General features: G+C 40.6%; 1 protein-coding gene and 1 long non-coding RNA gene across 3 annotated transcripts in view; both read right to left on the bottom strand.

Annotated features, from left to right (window-relative positions):
* Positions 1-4,371: 4,371 nt before the first annotated feature.
* CMPK1 (cytidine/uridine monophosphate kinase 1) overlaps positions 4,372-16,381 on the bottom strand; it is a 13,654-nt gene continuing 1,644 nt past the window's right edge. The window contains exons 2-7 of one of the 2 annotated variants that reach the window (XR_014695563.1): positions 9,955-10,101; positions 8,917-9,069; positions 7,383-7,459; positions 7,207-7,303; positions 5,965-6,719; positions 4,372-4,870 (exon numbers count right to left, since the gene is read on the bottom strand). Coding sequence is in view for 1 of the 2 variants with exons in the window: in XM_084528096.1 (XP_084384222.1) it covers positions 6,678-6,719; positions 7,207-7,303; positions 7,383-7,459; positions 8,917-9,069; positions 9,955-10,101 (516 nt within the window). In the remaining variant the exon portion in view is untranslated. Of the gene's footprint in view, positions 6,720-7,206; positions 7,304-7,382; positions 7,460-8,916; positions 9,070-9,954; positions 10,102-16,381 lie in introns of both variants that reach the window. The other variant, XM_084528096.1, reaches the window with a different exon arrangement.
* On the bottom strand, positions 10,603-13,209 carry LOC311440770. Its single transcript, XR_014695565.1, has 3 exons — positions 12,361-13,209; positions 11,463-11,486; positions 10,603-10,916 (listed from the first exon to the last, which is right to left on the bottom strand). It is a non-coding gene; the product is annotated as an uncharacterized lncRNA (long non-coding RNA).

Raw genomic sequence — 16,381 nt, 5'->3', positions numbered from 1 at the left:
TGGCACATTTAAGCAATTGCCTTGCGAGCACAATCCTACCTCCAGGAGGCTGTGGGGCCGCTTCCCAAAAAAGCAAAGCTAAACGCCCGAGACAGGCTTTCGCGTCTGGCTCCAAGCATCGTCTTCTCCAGGTTGTGAACGTCTACGAGCTGGAGATATAAACAACTCTCCCTCTCACTAAGAGTCAAATACAAGCATGTTTCAAACATAATTAAACTGGAGGGTGTAGATGTGTGTGACACATTGGAACAGTTAAACTATCCAATCTTAATGTTTGTTTAAAGGTTACTTTTGGATGAAAGCTGGTTATAGAATAAATAACAGATGCTGAAGGCATCCATTATGTATTTTTGCAATTAGCAGAAAATCTTGGTACTTTTCTTAAAGAACATACATAATTTTGTGGGATGTTTATTGCTGGAAGCAATCTGCTCTTGCTGGCAGGAACAGCATCCAAGAGCCCAGGGAAGCTTCACAAGAAGTCACACATGGCGAGCCAAATGCAGTGCTCGCTTCAGGAACAAGCATTTCAAATGCCGAGCTCTGTGTCACAAGGAAGCGGTCAAATGCACTTTCTTTCCGCAGAAAACTTTAAATGAAAAAGAATACGGTAAAATTACCCCTATGTCTATTTTCCATGGACATTCTGATTAGCCAGCAAAAATGTGGCTGCTGATTACACTTTCATTTGTGAAATGTATCCAGGATGTTTCATGACATCGTTGTCTCCTGTGCCCAAGGGCTGCTCTAACTCTCCAGCAACCATCTCCCCTCTTGGGGTAGGGAGGTGCTTTGCTGCTGGGAAAATTTGTCCATCCAGGGTGAGTGGCCTGGAAACTAAAATGGAAGTAGACAAGCCACTACAACACCCACAGAACATCTCCCTCCCAAAGGAAATGTGAGTGTGCGGAGTATGAGGTGGGGCCAGCAGCTGAGCTTTGTTCTGTGCCAGTCCTCCCCTGAAAAAAAGGCACTGATGATTTCCATCAGAGCAAACGTAACCCCAGGAGGTACTCGGATGACAAGAGGTATTTGGGTTAGAACATATCATTGGAATATTTGGTAATCACAGCAGGGGACTTCAGCTGGATCTCGCTTCGAAGACAACAGTGGCAATGCCCCAAGCAGCAACCTGAAGAGACAGCTCCATGAAGAGGCCACCACGCGTTAAACTGATCCTCCAAGTACCTTGACAGATTCTGGTAGTCCCTGAAGTCCCCCATGATAGATTGAGCTTCATTCCAAAGACTTGATCCAATTGAGAAGTCATCCCAAAATACCTTTTCACGTCTCACAGCACTAAACGAAAACGTGTGCTGAGCACAGAGGTTTAGCTTTGTGCAAAGGGATCCGCTTTATAAGATACCATTTCCATATACCATCGTATATCATACTTACCCTGAGAGCTGCCCAGCAATCCCGCAGTCTTTGCTGTTTCTTACCATAAAGGAACTGCATTGTGCTAAAAAGCCCTCCAGAATAAAACAGATAATATCTTTTGGGATGGCGCCTTGCATTTTCCAAGAGTTGTCTCGCTGCAGCGGGCTATTACATGAAACTAAACCAAACCCTCCTATTTGTAAATTAGAAAGAAAAAGCACAACTCAAACTGTTATTTGGTTTAGCATTGAATATTTTGCACAGTACTTAAGGAGCATTTTAGACAAAAGCAAGCTTTCTGCCAAATATTTGAGGGGGAAGAGAAGATTTCTCTTTTGCTGTCTGAATACAGTTATAAACCAGGATGACAAAATAGCCTGGCATCGCTGCTCGCAGCGAAACGAGCTGTGCATCTAGCTCTTCACAAGAATGGCTCAATTTGTCTTCATTCTGCCCATTTTAGAATCTACAGCTTTACCCCGAGGTAAATGCCTGCCCCTGTAACTCCTGAAATTCAAGGTGGCAGAGAACAAGCGGAGACAGCCAACTTCTAGGCAGGGAGCGCATTTGTATGAATTTCTATCCAGCATAATTGTGAAAAGATGAGCTAGAGTAAATCCAAGCATCGCTGCCGCGCGGAACAGATAGGTATCTAAAGCCGGAGTCTGATTAGTGGAGCAGAATTGACTGAGCTTCCTTAAGTATCTTCACTCCCCTCCCCAATCATCTCACTTGCTCCCATCGAAGCATGACAGGTCACTGCTAGTTCAGTGTCTACTGAGTGAGGTTTTTTCATGCAACTGCTGCTAAGCATTGTGCTGAAGCAAGATGGGCACATCTGATCTCACAGGAGAAAAGAGCACAGGTAGTACAAAGATTTTCTATAGTTAAAAAATAGCACAACACGCTTTATTATCAGTTTTGTAACAGATTATGCACCAAGCTCGCTGGCAGAAACAGCAGTAGGCTGGCGGTACTTAAAGATTTTGCTGCTTTTGCAAGGAACAGAGATTGGTAAGAGCACCCCTTCACCATCCCAAAGAGTATCTGCAATTCAGAAAGGTAAGGAAAAGACATTAAAAGGCAGAAAGCAAAGAGGATAGAGAATACTTCAGCTGAGCAGATTAACAGACTCAATAAAGACATCTATTGTTACCAACAAATACTCTACAGACCACAGGCTGAAAACCACCATCTTAAACTAAGCAATCCATGAAAAATAGCTGAGAGCAGCAGGATTAAATTCATCTATGCTCCCGTATCTCCACTGGAAGATTTGTAAAGGTCTGCAGATCAAAAGAGGGCGAGAGCTGCTGCTCTATGCAATCCAAAGTCTTAATATTTTTGTTGCTGTCTCCTTTGTTACCCGATTAGCTGAATCATCTTTGCATCGTCTTGCAGTTTTCACTATTAGCCAGCCGTTACTCCGGGGATCTTCAGGCTACAGCAAGCACACGGCCCCACGCGAGCAGCCCCTAAGCGCTGCACCTCGAAGCAGTAATCTGCTCTGCTCTTCTTCAGCGTGTCGGCCCCACCTGAGCAGAAGGCCAACCGAGCAGCCGCAGATCGCAGCTTTCAGAGACATCTGCTTCGCAACAGGGACCGAACTGGTACTGAACTTCAAACTGAGCAGGAAAGTAGCCCACTAAGCCGTAACTTTCCTAACTGCTGGCAGCTTCGAAACTGCCAACAGATAACAACAGTTGGCAGCTCCAGACTGAGCCAATTTTTTTTTCCCATTTTAACTTTCCCATTCTCCTCAATTGAGCCTGGGCAGCAGCACACGGATTTCCCTGCTGTTTTGCATAAGATCTTGGAATTCCCTCACAAACCACCTCTTTTTATTAAGGACAAATGTTGTCAGTGGGGAATATCTTATACTGCAGCAATCCTCTGCTTCGTGCTTGCAGTCTTCGCCACACCAGTCTCTCCTGCCTCACTCCCCTGACAAATCAGCACCTTTCTGGCAGGGATTTTCAGTTCAAGTCTCCTACCTTTGGGAGAGGAAAGCTTGCTTTGGGACAAGCTACCAGAGTCTTACCCTTGTCGGTCTGTCCCCTAGGAGACTCCACATCCTCAGAGTAAGCTTTCAGCAACAGTTTTTAAAATAACAACATTTGGTTACACAGTTTTACCAGCAGAAAGCTACCTACACGGGTTGGAAAATTCCCTGCTTTTCCCATTCCTTTTAGGCCAGCTGTGCAAATCTTTCCAGAGTAAGGTTTCAAGTTCAACATGTTGTTTACTGGAAACCTACATGTGAATAAACAACTCATTTGTGACAAACCTCTCTGTGAAATATGAAGACTTAAAATAAGCCTGGCAACCCCTCCACTTTTTTGTGTGTTTGTCTTCTAAAAAAAATTAAATAAAAAAAAAAATTATGCTGCACCAATCCTGCTTCCACCGATATCCAAAACAGTTTTCAGTTTGTCTATCCTGAAGGGCAATCATGACCAGTGTCCAAAAGCAAGTTCTTAACTGATGCATCTAGACTAAAAATACCCCAAATGGAAGAAAAGCTCCTTTAAGAACACAATCTCCAGCAAAGCACATAAACTTGTGATGCAGAGTAGCAGAAAAGCATCCAAGAAGTCAGTGATTGAGCAAGGAAGCAAGGAAAATGAAAAAAATATATATAAATCTCTAACAGTAGCCACACAATAGGATCAGGTTTCCTGGTCCACTTCCCAAGTCCCATTTCTTTCACAGACGTTCCAAACGAATTACTGCTGCAGAACTGTAAGAATGTAGTAACTTGACAAACCTATATAATCAAGAAAAGGTCAAGAAATCAAGAAAGATTAGGGAAATGCCTGCGGAGTTCTCATCTCTTCAGGACTTCAGTTCTGATGCTGAAAGCTGAACCTTTATAGACATATCCGTGTGTGTTTGTCCATGCAAGATATATGAAGTGTACGTGTATATTAGCACTGTTATAAGGGATGTTTTTCATAAATATGTACAGAGAAATTAAGCCAAGCACTCCTATTAAGCCACAGAACAAAGTTTATTCGATCTTCTCAAATTCTGTGTACAGTTTTGCTGCTAAGTGGGCACAACACATTGGCATATTACCTTTAATCTTCATTTCAATTTTAAATCCAACTTGAAAGGTTTTGTAACATTTAATGGCATCTTCAATAAATAAAAGGACAAAAATAACTAGTCTTTGTACAGACATTACAATCCACTCCAAATTCAGTATTGCCAAAACATTTGTCTTTAAAAAAAAAAACAACAAAAATAAACAACTTGCTCTAAAGGGTTTTTTGTTTGTTTTAGCACTTAAATACATAGAAAAGTATATGATGAGAAAAAACAGATATTCTATCCTCAGCAGAATTTGTAAGAGCCAGTAACTGAGAAACAAAGATAATTAAATCTCTAAGGAGATTAAAGAATCCTGCCTGAAGTCTTGAAAAAAGTCCTGATTTTAGCCTTCACATCAGAAGTATAGTTTCACTGGGTCCTATCCTATGTCAGCATACTTAAACAATAAGAATTACATTCCATGATTTACTTACTTATTTTAAAGGAAAATTCATAAAGCAAAAGCATTAGCCTCCCATACTCACAGAAGTAATCATGGTCCATATATTCTGCAATAGTAAACAGGTATTTGTGCTCAGTCCTTTGTTTGAACTACCACCATACTGGAAAAGACCCTGTAGTTTACTCTTTATTTCCGTATCCACCTCTTCCCCAGTCCAACAGTAGCAGGAACCTCAGTAAAACAAGTATTCATGCAATACAAACCTGCCTGCACACATCAGAGCACAGGATGAGGACCAACAAAACTAATTTTAATTAGAACTTGGCTTAATTTAAAGCTTTCTTTAAATATAGAAAGTCAGCAATAAAGAAAAGCTGAATCCTCAAATTTTCTAACTGCAATTCCCTGTAATTTGCAGCCCATCACAAACCAATACTAATGTCAGTTAATGTAGCAAGAAGAATCCTATCACTAAAATTAGTTAAAACACCCATCCTCAAGCCTTCTTGGGGCTTCTTCAGTGAAAGCTCAGGGTGTGCAAGGAATGCATGGTTGGGCCCCTATGCATACTAATCTTATGGGGGGAGGTTACTTTAAACAAAAGGTAGAATTACATCACATCTGTACAAACGCTTAAAATACCGTTTTTCAGCTAGTTATCTGCTTCTCCCAACTATTATTGCTGCTGACTATACTAATGCAAGAGAATGTGATAAAGCAGGACCCAATCTGTTTAAGAGAATGGGACTTTTTCTGCAGATATTTTCCCTTCAGCTGACCACATAATAACAAAAGTGCAATCATTTACAAACTTTTCAAAGCAACTATTAAAATTATATACTTTTAGGGAAACAAATTCGTAAGTTTAACCATAAAAATATTTCCCCAAGTAATAAACCTTAAAGCATTCAGTAACACAGTATTTCAGTAATTATAATACAGGAAATCCCTTCCACTTGTTACAAAAGACAGAACTATTAGAAGATTTTGCTTAATGTACACTATTTAAGAGTTTTGCACCTTGTGAAGGTCATGCCATAATTAAGAACTAAACTATCATTCAAAATAAATGAGAATGGAAAACTGACCTGACTTTGAAATGATATTCTCAACTTTTTGGAAACGAAGACAAGGCAAAGCCCAGGGTCGTGTCATCCAGATAGTCAGGAACTTACAAGACAGTTTACACCCAGAATCATAAGACAGCACCACTTTCCATAAACTACTTTGTATGCCTATTGCTGAACAGCATATTAAATAGTTTTGTGAGAACTGCTAGAACAGATTCTCATACTAACTGTAGTTTTACTTACAGAATACACGTTTGGGGGCAACAGGGAACTCTGTGACAAAAATTATACTCTGAAAAAAAATGTTTCCTCAAATTGGTCCAAACATCCGAAAGATAAACACGGGCACACAGGTCCCTCATTGCTTAATGTTGTTGTTTAGTTGATCCTTAAGAAAGACAGGTGCATGACAATAAAGAAGGGCCGCCCATGACAGGCACAGAACTGTGACAGTACAGTCTCTTCAGAGATGTGTTTTAACTACGATTTTGCCACATGAGCAACTGAACTTATACTAATGGAGAACCCTGAAACTTGTATACTATAGCCACGAGAAATTATTTCCTATCAAAAAAACAGATCCGTTTGTAATTAACTGCTTTTTCAATCATCAATCAATATGTGAAAAACAATAAAAAAAACCTTTTAAAACAATTACAAAGAGTGGACTGCAGTAGCAGCTATTCAAGCAAGATTCAAGCACAAGTTTAAACGAACTTTCAAGCTGGGAATTAGCCTTCTTTGTCAAAAATTTGTACAACTTTTTCAAAAACCTAAAAAGAGAGAGATTAAAACATTATTAATTTTATGAAGTGTTAGGTAAACAGTCACTTCAAGTTAATCCAGCACACAATAATTGATAGGATTTAAAGATGTTTTTCTTAAAATTTTCATAGTGATTCTTCAGTAGAAAAATTGGCACCAACTCTGGGAAAGCGGGACATAAGAACAATAATAAATATTTCAGAAAAGCAAGATCTCATGAAAGTGAAAAAGCCAAGAAACTGTTGAACACAGAAACAATAAAAATCTTTTTAGTCCAGCTCATGTTCAAGCAGAACAAATTGATTTCTTCGTTATTCCTATCTCAATTAGTTCTTTACAAGTCAAAATGAAAGTTCCACAACCTCCTTCAGTAATAAACTCATTCAGAAATCACTGCCTAATTAGCTTCACTGACCATACATACAACCAAGAAGAATGCCATAAATATGTAGCCCACACACTGCCATCCCTGTGTTTTCAGGCTTACATACTTACTTCATCAACAGATTTAGAGGCATCCACTTTTCTGACTTTTCCCATTCTCTCATATAAGTCTATTATAGGCTTAGTAGACTGCAGATATGTATGAATTCTAGGAGAAAGCAAAGAATGCATTTATTTACATAATAACATTAAAACAGAAGAGAACTGAAAAGTTTTGGATATAGTACCTTTTTTCCAGACTCTCCCGATTATCATCGCTTCTACCACTGCTCTTGCCTCTTTCAAGACAGCGACCAATACATATCTACAAAAGACATCAAAAGGATGATCATAACTGCAAACACAATGTGCTTACCTGAAAAGCAGGAGCAAAACAAAATAAATTATGAATTAGTAACAAATCTAGATAGTCCAGACATACAAAATATTGTCCAGATCAGATATATTTAAGCCAGACTTCACATAGGGAGTTAAGATTATTCCACAGAAAAAGGATGACAGCTCTATATTTCACCAGTTTATTAAGATGCGAGTTCTTAAAATGGAATTAGGGTCAGTGGAAGCAAAAGCAACATCAAGTTCTGTGGTGTGAATAAGACTCCAACTTGAGACATTTAAAGAAAATGATCTGATTTTCATGGATGTGTTCTGATCTGAAAAGCACAATGTCAGACTAGACTACCAATATATGCTTACACTGAAAAAGAGTTGGTGTGTTCTCTCAAAAATTTATGTAAGATGACACGTTAATTTATTCAAAGTTATATTATTTTTACTTGGCATTGCCATAAGAAGATTTAAAAAGCAAAGTCTCAGTAAAAATTACAAAACCATACTTAAAAGCTGCCCGTTGAACTGTTAGTTTTGAAGCCTAAAGTTAAGTAAGCAATGCTGACACGTGTACACCTCATGAGTGTATTTACCTTATGCATGCAAGAGGACAATAGTTAGGTGACTTTTTTTTCCCTACAAAGTACATCTATAGTAAAAATTAGAATCTCAAAATTAACACACCCCCAATGAAAGTTTTCACTTAACCTTTTATTTTCTTTATTAAGCAGAAAAATAGACCCACACTTGTTGAGACTAAAAAACTGCAATTAAGAAAAAAATAGCAACATTTCTTAGAAAACTGGGGGAAAGGAGGAAAGCCAGATTAAGATGTTATTTTACGATCAGTTTTTATCCCTCAAGGGCACTGTCATATTAAAGAGACAGCATATCATGGCATTTGTTTAATTAATATAATGTATCATTGTCAAAAAGCCCTTATAATTAATGACTTGCTGAATACAATTTTGATTATGAGGTATCCTACAGCACAGCTCACAACTATGAAAATTAAGACTTACGCTGTCAGCACTTTAGAATTAAAGCAAACATTGCTACCAAACAAGTAGACTGAAATCTTTAAGAGTAAACAGAGCAATGTTTTCTGAACATGAATCAAATGATTGTTTAATATATTTAAAGCTTTTATAAACGCTCCAGAATGCAATTCTTTGAAGTGCTTCTTCAGTAAAATTTATTTGCAGACGATTGTACCAAGTGTAATTATTCACTTGCTATTGCAGAAGCCTGCAGTTCTTCATCTGCAGAAACAAGTTGCCAAAATGCCTGAAACTCACAAATCAAGTTTTCCTTCTACTCCAACACCAGTCCCTTGATATTGAAAGATTCACTACCCAACTGAGTTTTATCGTTCTTCAGTGAATCTCACAACATAGCAAGAAAAGAAGTTAGGCTAACACACTTCATTACCTCGTTGTCACAATCAAAAAACAGAACAAAAGAAACATCCGCCTTTCCATCCATAGTCTTATTCCAGCCTTGAAGATTATCTTCATTTCTGGGAAATCCATCAATCAAGAACTTGTTCTTCTGAGAATTAGCAGCCATTGTTTGATCCATAGCCTGCCAGAAGAGAATTCATTTCAAGATCCCCTGCACATGCAATTATCTAGCAACTTGCTCAATCACCCCCAAAGTGTTCATATGGCAAATTAATAAGTATTTCTCTTAGAGTTATTGCAGATTTACAGAGTTGTTTTTTTTTGTGTCACCTTCAATGTGTTCTATTTATTTCACTGATGAAACAATAGAGCCTCCTTTTAAACTGAATACACCATTTTATAAAGCTCAGTATCTCAAACTTTTAAAGCTGGGCCTGTTTGTTATATTCTGCAATATTGTGTAACAGCACATACCAGCGTAAGATGCCAAACTGTCCCTGGTCTAGAATTAAGCCTAATGGAAAAAACTCCAGAGAAAATTAGTTGCATGAGCAACAGAAATTTTTTCTGTCACAAAGGAGATGCCCTGATTATTTTCCTGGACATCTAAATAAGGATGAACACTGGAGTTTCTCCTTCCACAGAAACATTAGCAGGTGCTCTTCCCCTTTCCTTCACCTGGCTGTCTATTTTGTTAAAAGTTACAGAAACTTAATAACTTTAATGCCTTCACCCTACACTCTCATATGACTGATCTGACCACTAAGCCCTATAGCGTGCTACGGGAAGTGAGAAATACAGAACTTCATTTGTTTCCCTAGGAGAACCCAAAAAGAAAAATTTAAATTCTCACAGATCCCTAGGTATCAGAGGCCATCACCCACTGCCTCCCAGCCAGCAGCATGACTTATTGCCGAGAGAAGCACAGCATGCAGCGTGCACCTGTGTCTGCTATTCCATACTGCTCATACTACATTGGAGAATGGGCAGTTCTTGAAGAATACTGCCACTGCTTTGTCACTTAGTCTGCAAGAGCGAGCTAGAAAGGAAATAGCCCTTTCCTCACCCTCTTCAACAAGCTGATTGTTATTTCAACTGGTACGATTTCTCCCTCCTTAATGTAGTTCTCAATGAGTTCTCCATACTGTGAGCCCGGCCTTTTTCGTTCGTCTCGAAGGAGGTCACCAGCAGAAAGGTGTGTGTAGCCGTATTTCTGAAACATGCAAAAAACAGGCAGATGCCCTTGAATTAGTACACATGCAAGGTTACATCAGTCAACACTATCAGTGACATTTATCCTTGTATTACAACAGAAAAATATCAGAAATAGCAGCTTGCTAATGGCAAATCTGTTCCATCTTCAGGACGCACAGCAAGAGAGATTCTTGGGCTAAATGGTTCACATGGCCTTGGTCAGATATTTGCATTGTGTTTTCAAAGGTAACGTCCCATTTGGAAATGAGAAAGTCTCAAAGTGCCCGAGGCACTTCTTGAAACATTGCACTGTGCATGAGACATTTAACAAGCACCAAACTTGATAGAAGCTACACCCCATCCTACACAATTCCAGTACCTCACTTCTCCACACGGTAAAGCCAGATTTGACCTACTGACTGACGGCCTCTTAAAATTTTAAAACTGTCTTTCATTGCTAGGTTTACACAACAGGTAAATCAAAAAAAAAAAACAACAACAAAAGCACACAAACCAATTCCTGTTTCTTTGCAGCTGGAGGCACGCTTTAAGCACAGCAGTGTCCTTATTTTCTAGTTGTAGGTCTGACAGCAACTTCCTCCTCTGCCTTGGTCGCATCACTTATAACTGCATCTAAGAGTGCAGGTGCACAGATGCCTTGAACCAACAGAAAGCACTGCTGCCAGCAAACAGTCCTGCCCACACGCTGCTCCAAACCCAGCCCCGCACACCTGCCCTGTGTTCGTCCTTCCCCAGGAAGGAGATGACCAGAGGGCTGCCCTTGGGGGAGGCTCAGATGCAGGCTGTGAGCAGATTAATCAGTCCATGGGAGATCTTACCAAAGAGAAACATGTTGTCATATGGGAAAATTCAGATCACAAAACAATCACTTGCTCAGCTCATTTAACATCACAAGAAAACTAACCAAGTGTACCCCTTGAACAAATATAGTCCTTAAAAACAGATGTAAAGACATCTCTTTAACGAATGCTTAAGCTAAACAGGCAATAAAGACACCTCCTGGGCGATTACCTAAGCTATCTATATACCCAAGACAGAGTACACCTATACATACTTGTCCTGAAGTTTTTGCTACAAAACAAAAGCAGCAGCAAATTACTTCAGGGTTATCAGCTCGGCTGCAGCAACATCTGAAGCAAATTTCAAAAATGGTGCCTGAGCAGCATAATAATGTGCCTAAATGCTTTTTCAGGCTGTGAACTTGGGATTTAAAAACTTGGCTACTGGACTAAGTACAACAGAAATATTACACAACCCACTAAGTGGCTTTAAAAACATTTCAGTTGCTTTCCAATTTCACCCACAAAAGCGTGGAAAGTTAGTTCTGCATAGTCATAATTTAAGAAGGGATATAATTACCTAAATCTCCAAAACTCTACACATCTGGAAAGAAAAGGAAACAAGATTTTGCTTTAAGTAACTGTGAAGAAAAACCTCCACAAATATCTTCTGTAAGCTCTCTGTACTCCTGCTTTCATGTGCATTGCATTTGGACATGCCTATTTAACTGCAAATCTACATATTAACTATGGACTACAGAAGCCGTAAACCCAAGTAAATCTTTTCTCTTAAGCACGAAACCTTACTCTGCTGAACCCCAAATTAACATGCAGTCCTTGGTGAAGTAAAGACCGATGATGTTTTTCACATTAAGTTTCTACGAAGAAGAAAACAGGAGGAAAAATATAATCCCTTCTGTTTTAGAGGATTACCAAACCATTTAATTTTCCTTGGCATGTCCCTTTTCATGCATGAAAAGAAACTTGAGTCAGACAATTTTTGGAATTCTCTATCCTTTGCAGCAGCAAACTAAATTATTTTTTAACGGCTGAACGGGAAAGTAAAAGATAGAAGTGTTTTAAAGTGCTGCTGTATAAATAGAGTTGTTTTAGATAATAGTAAATTGTCTTCTGGAGTAACCTTCAGAACGGATTAACCAGGCAATAAGGAAAACAAACTTCTCCTTCAGTGGCAAAACATCTATTTGTTAACTGCTCTGAGCGCAAGAGCCAAAGACAACATGTCAGTTTAAACAACACAAACAAGCACAGAGAAAGGCCTGACTGCGAGTCTATATGCGGCAGGCTGCAGGGACGTGGTGCTCATGCTGCTCTTGCCAGTTTTAATCAAGCCATGTGCCCAGGACACAAAGTTTTCTTTCATCTTCGGCGAGACAAACCCTCAGCAAGTGTCCTCAAGCAGACAAAACCTTAGCTTTCCCCAAGAGCTCGCAAAAGAGATTGTAATGTTACTGCACCACCAGGGTAAACGCTCTCACGCCTTGCAAGTTCGCATTGTGCCAGCACTTTCCAGCAACGCCAAGCCCATCGCGATGCAATCCCCAGGATGGAACCTGTTGCAACCACTTCTCTGAAATCAGAAAGAGAGGGCTGTGACTTCCAAACAATGAAAAAGCAGTTCCTCCAATTCTCCCAGGAGAATGCATACATTCTTTTAGAATAGATCCATAACATTAGCTGACGGCTGAAAGGTCAGCTTAAAATAGCAACCAGGTTAAACAAACAAAAAAATAAAATACTTGGATGCCATGCACCTAAGATCTAGACAGACTTCTAGACCTTGGAAAATAAACAATTCACTATTCTAAAACATATTTCATAGATAATGTTTTCCACTATGCTAGCTGACAGGCACGCCCTTCTAGAAGAAAAAAAAAGAAGAAATCAGCAAACAGCTACCATATAAGCTGCTCTCATTGTTTTCAAAACTGTTTTCACATTTGGAGAACCATAACCCCAGTCTCTAACAGAAAATCTGTTTTCAGTGTAGATACCTTCCTCCCTCGCTTTCGAAAAGCAGACTGAAGTGGAAAAGCAAGTTCAAGTTTCTAGCAATCCCACCTGAGAGGCGTTACTTAGAACAGCCCTTAACGGTGCTCTGCAAGAGAGCGAAGCACAGCTTGCTTGTTCATCACACAAAGGCTTGGGAAATCAGGCTCCACTCAGCAGGGCGAACTGGGACGCACAATCTGGATGTGCCACATCTCCAAATGAAACCCCAAGCCTGCCGCCTCTCCAGAACGCCCTTCTCTTCCCTGTACCACTGCCACTTGATCTGTCATCTGCCAGCCAGGATCTGCAACATCCGCCTGCAGCCAGCACAAGCCTTACGTCGTGTTTGCTGAAAGGTGAGTAGATTCACATGAACTGCAAACGAGATCAGAGGGCTCGTATCCATGCCACACCTGAATGTGGCAGAGCTCAGCCTGGCCGCTCCCTCAGCACAGTAAGAAGGAACCAGGAGCACGGATCAGCTGCTGCTGGGACCCCGTGCTGGAGCTTTCACGGGGCACGAGGTTTGCTTCCGATTCAGCCCCGTGTGGTCCACCTCTCTGCTACACAGTTTGGAAGTTCCTTGAGTGCGCAGGAGCCAAGAAAGAAGCTAGAGCAACACAAATTACTGCTCTGACCTTGAATCCTATCTTGGCTTATCGTTGTTAATCTGCAAATGAAAGTCAAAGGGCTGAACAAATAAAAAAACAAACTTTTATTGCCCTAGTTCTGGCTTGTCATATCTTCTGGCAACTTTCAGTTGCTTCGTAAGGTTGCCCATTTTCTCAGATAGCCTCTTCAAGAGCTAGTAAAGAAATAAAAATAGAACCGCGTAAAGCAGGCAGCCTTCATGGTGTGGGGTTTTGGGTTTGTTTGTTTTGCTTAAACCTAAAAAAGTTTTGTCTGCCCCGTTGGCAATCTGCACATAGAAGCAGAACTTTGAGGTATAAATCATCATGCAGTAGCAGCCCTTCTGTCTGCATATTCCAGTAAAAAAATTAAAAAAAGATTTCCCTAGCTAGAGATATATTCTTGCTTCTGGGGGAAAACAAAACAAAACACAAGGCAAAACAAAACAAAAAGCACAAAACCCACACTAATAAAAACAAAACACACAAAGGAGATCCCACTGATAGCACCTCCGGGGGAGCAGGGGGCAAACAGAACACCCCAGTGCTTCAGGAACGCAGAGCTGAACAAAAGACACCCAGGATGGCTGGGAAAGTCCTAAATTCAATGCCCAGTGAGCGAGCCTGGGTTCTGTAAAATGGAAGCATATAGGGAATTTGTTTTTTTTTTTTTTTTGAGGGGGGTTAAATGATCTCTCACCATGTTTCACAACAGCGCCACAGTTCAGAAATATGAACTGACATTCCAGCAAACAATTATGAGAACTTGGAGCTAACTGGACTACTAGTACGTGGCACTCTTGGAAGAAATTTTGAAAACTGAGTTTAGAGCAAACAACTCTGAAAATGCTTTTATTTCAAGAAAGTTACTGCTGTCTCTCTGCAGACTTCCAGAGGACAATTAACACATGACAGCAAAAACTAAATCTGCTGCTGCAGCTTCCAGAGGAGTGTTTCTGATACACTGCCTTCTTCTTTGCAGTTTTCTTTTCCTCTGAGAATCTCTATCACACATCCCAAAACAACTTAGCACCTTTTCCCCCTTGGATTCTCATTTACGATCTTGCAGAAAGAAGAGGCTCAGCATCCCACCTTGTGGGCTGAATTTTAAACAGAAATATCCAGCTTAGGGCTGCGGTGAGAATTAATTACATTTTGCGTATGCAGGGAGGGGTGTTTTGCATACCCCAAATCCCTGCAGAGTCACCTTGCCAAAAAAACAAAGAAACAACAACAAAAACAGCTGACATCTTGCTTGAAATAAAGACAGATTATTTAGTTATGCTTTTTTCCCCTCTCCCAAAGGATCTTTGTGTTTCAGGCAAAGGTTGTAAAGATTTAAAGTTTAAGTTAATGAAATCATATTTTGTGCAGATTTGAGGAATGTGGTATTTTTCCTTGACTGTACCATAACTACTTCATTAGCAAAGTTCAAAAGTCAGTAATAAAGCATTCATTTTGTCCTATATACGCATAATGACCTCACAATCACAAAAGATAAACGCTGTGGGAAGCATGAAGGTTAGATCTCAAGAACATGCACTCAGATGCCTTCATCCAACTACCTGCTCCAACATCTGCCCCACAGAGAGCCCTGCCGCATCCCAGCGATGTCGAACGCTACCTCAGGCAGCCATGGAAGGCTGTGGGAGTTAATCTGCAGGGCAGGGAGAGAACAGGCACTTAAGAGGGAATTCTGCTTCATCCCCTCCCAAACAGGAGGAATAGAGCAGCATTTCTACTGGATTTACATTTCAGTGACAATTCTGTGAGCCTAGGGAATACACGCACAAGTCTCCCCTCCGTATCAGAGGAAACCAGCCTCCTTCAGCTGTCTCTTCAAACCTTATCTGCAAAGATAAAGAAACCTAATCACTTACCTGCTGCTCCCTTTTGTACACTGTGTCAATACCCATTTTCACTTGCTATTACAAATTCTTCCCTCAAATCACTTCCCCATTTTAGTCCAAACTTGATACAAATACACGCCCGGTCCGTAATGAGGGGCTGCGATCTGAACAGCCACGATGCAGGCTGGTACTTAGGAAATCCACATCTTACCTGTAATGACTGATGGCTATCTCCCTTCTCTGGGAGGGTAAAACACAGTCAGCGAAGCAATTACAACACTTTTTGAGAAATTGTTCCCAGGTAGTACTTAATGCCAGCTCCACAAACCACCTACAGGGGCTTGTGGTTTTGAATAAAGTCATTTGAAGCTAAAAATCATACCGGGTCACACCTCAGCAAAGCGAGGCCTCTCCACGTGACGTGCTCCGTCCCACATCTCCAGCATGTACAGCAACTGAGAAGTATTTATAGCTCATACTGACTTTTTGTTGAGCACAAACTTCAGGTTTAGAGCAAGATACGGGATCGGATTCGTTCCTAATGTAAACTAATATTAATCGGCCCATTTATACAACAAGGATGAATGAGGTTTATTATTACTTAGCTGCAGCCCCTTTTCTTTGCGGCAAGCTGCCAACGGGGTTTAAAATCCAAACAAAAATACACTTTCAACCTGAAGGCAGCACTGAGTGCATGAAGGCCATTCAACTGCCTGCGTTAGGGCTCTCTGGGGGGCTGTGAGGGCCAGGCCAAGGGTGTGAGCTTAAAAAAAAAATCTGGTGCTCAACAGTGCCTTGATTGCGTTTCATCCATACTTCCCTGTTCATGCTCTCTCTTTCTGAAGTTTTCCAACAGACTCCCCCGAGCCCAGCCCTCACTGGAGCCACCCCAGACCTTCCCTCCCTCAAGGCTTAGCCAGCAAGTCCTGCAGAGTTGCCCAAGGGAGTGGGAGAGCCAGACGCTGCTGTCAGCAGCCCCTTGTGCTTCCTGCAGTCAGCCCACTGCA

This window comes from Aythya ferina (genome assembly GCF_964211825.1).
Source record: "Aythya ferina genome assembly, chromosome: 8".
Lineage (NCBI taxonomy): Eukaryota > Metazoa > Chordata > Aves > Anseriformes > Anatidae > Aythya > Aythya ferina.
This window is presented reverse-complemented; position numbering and strand designations above follow the sequence as displayed.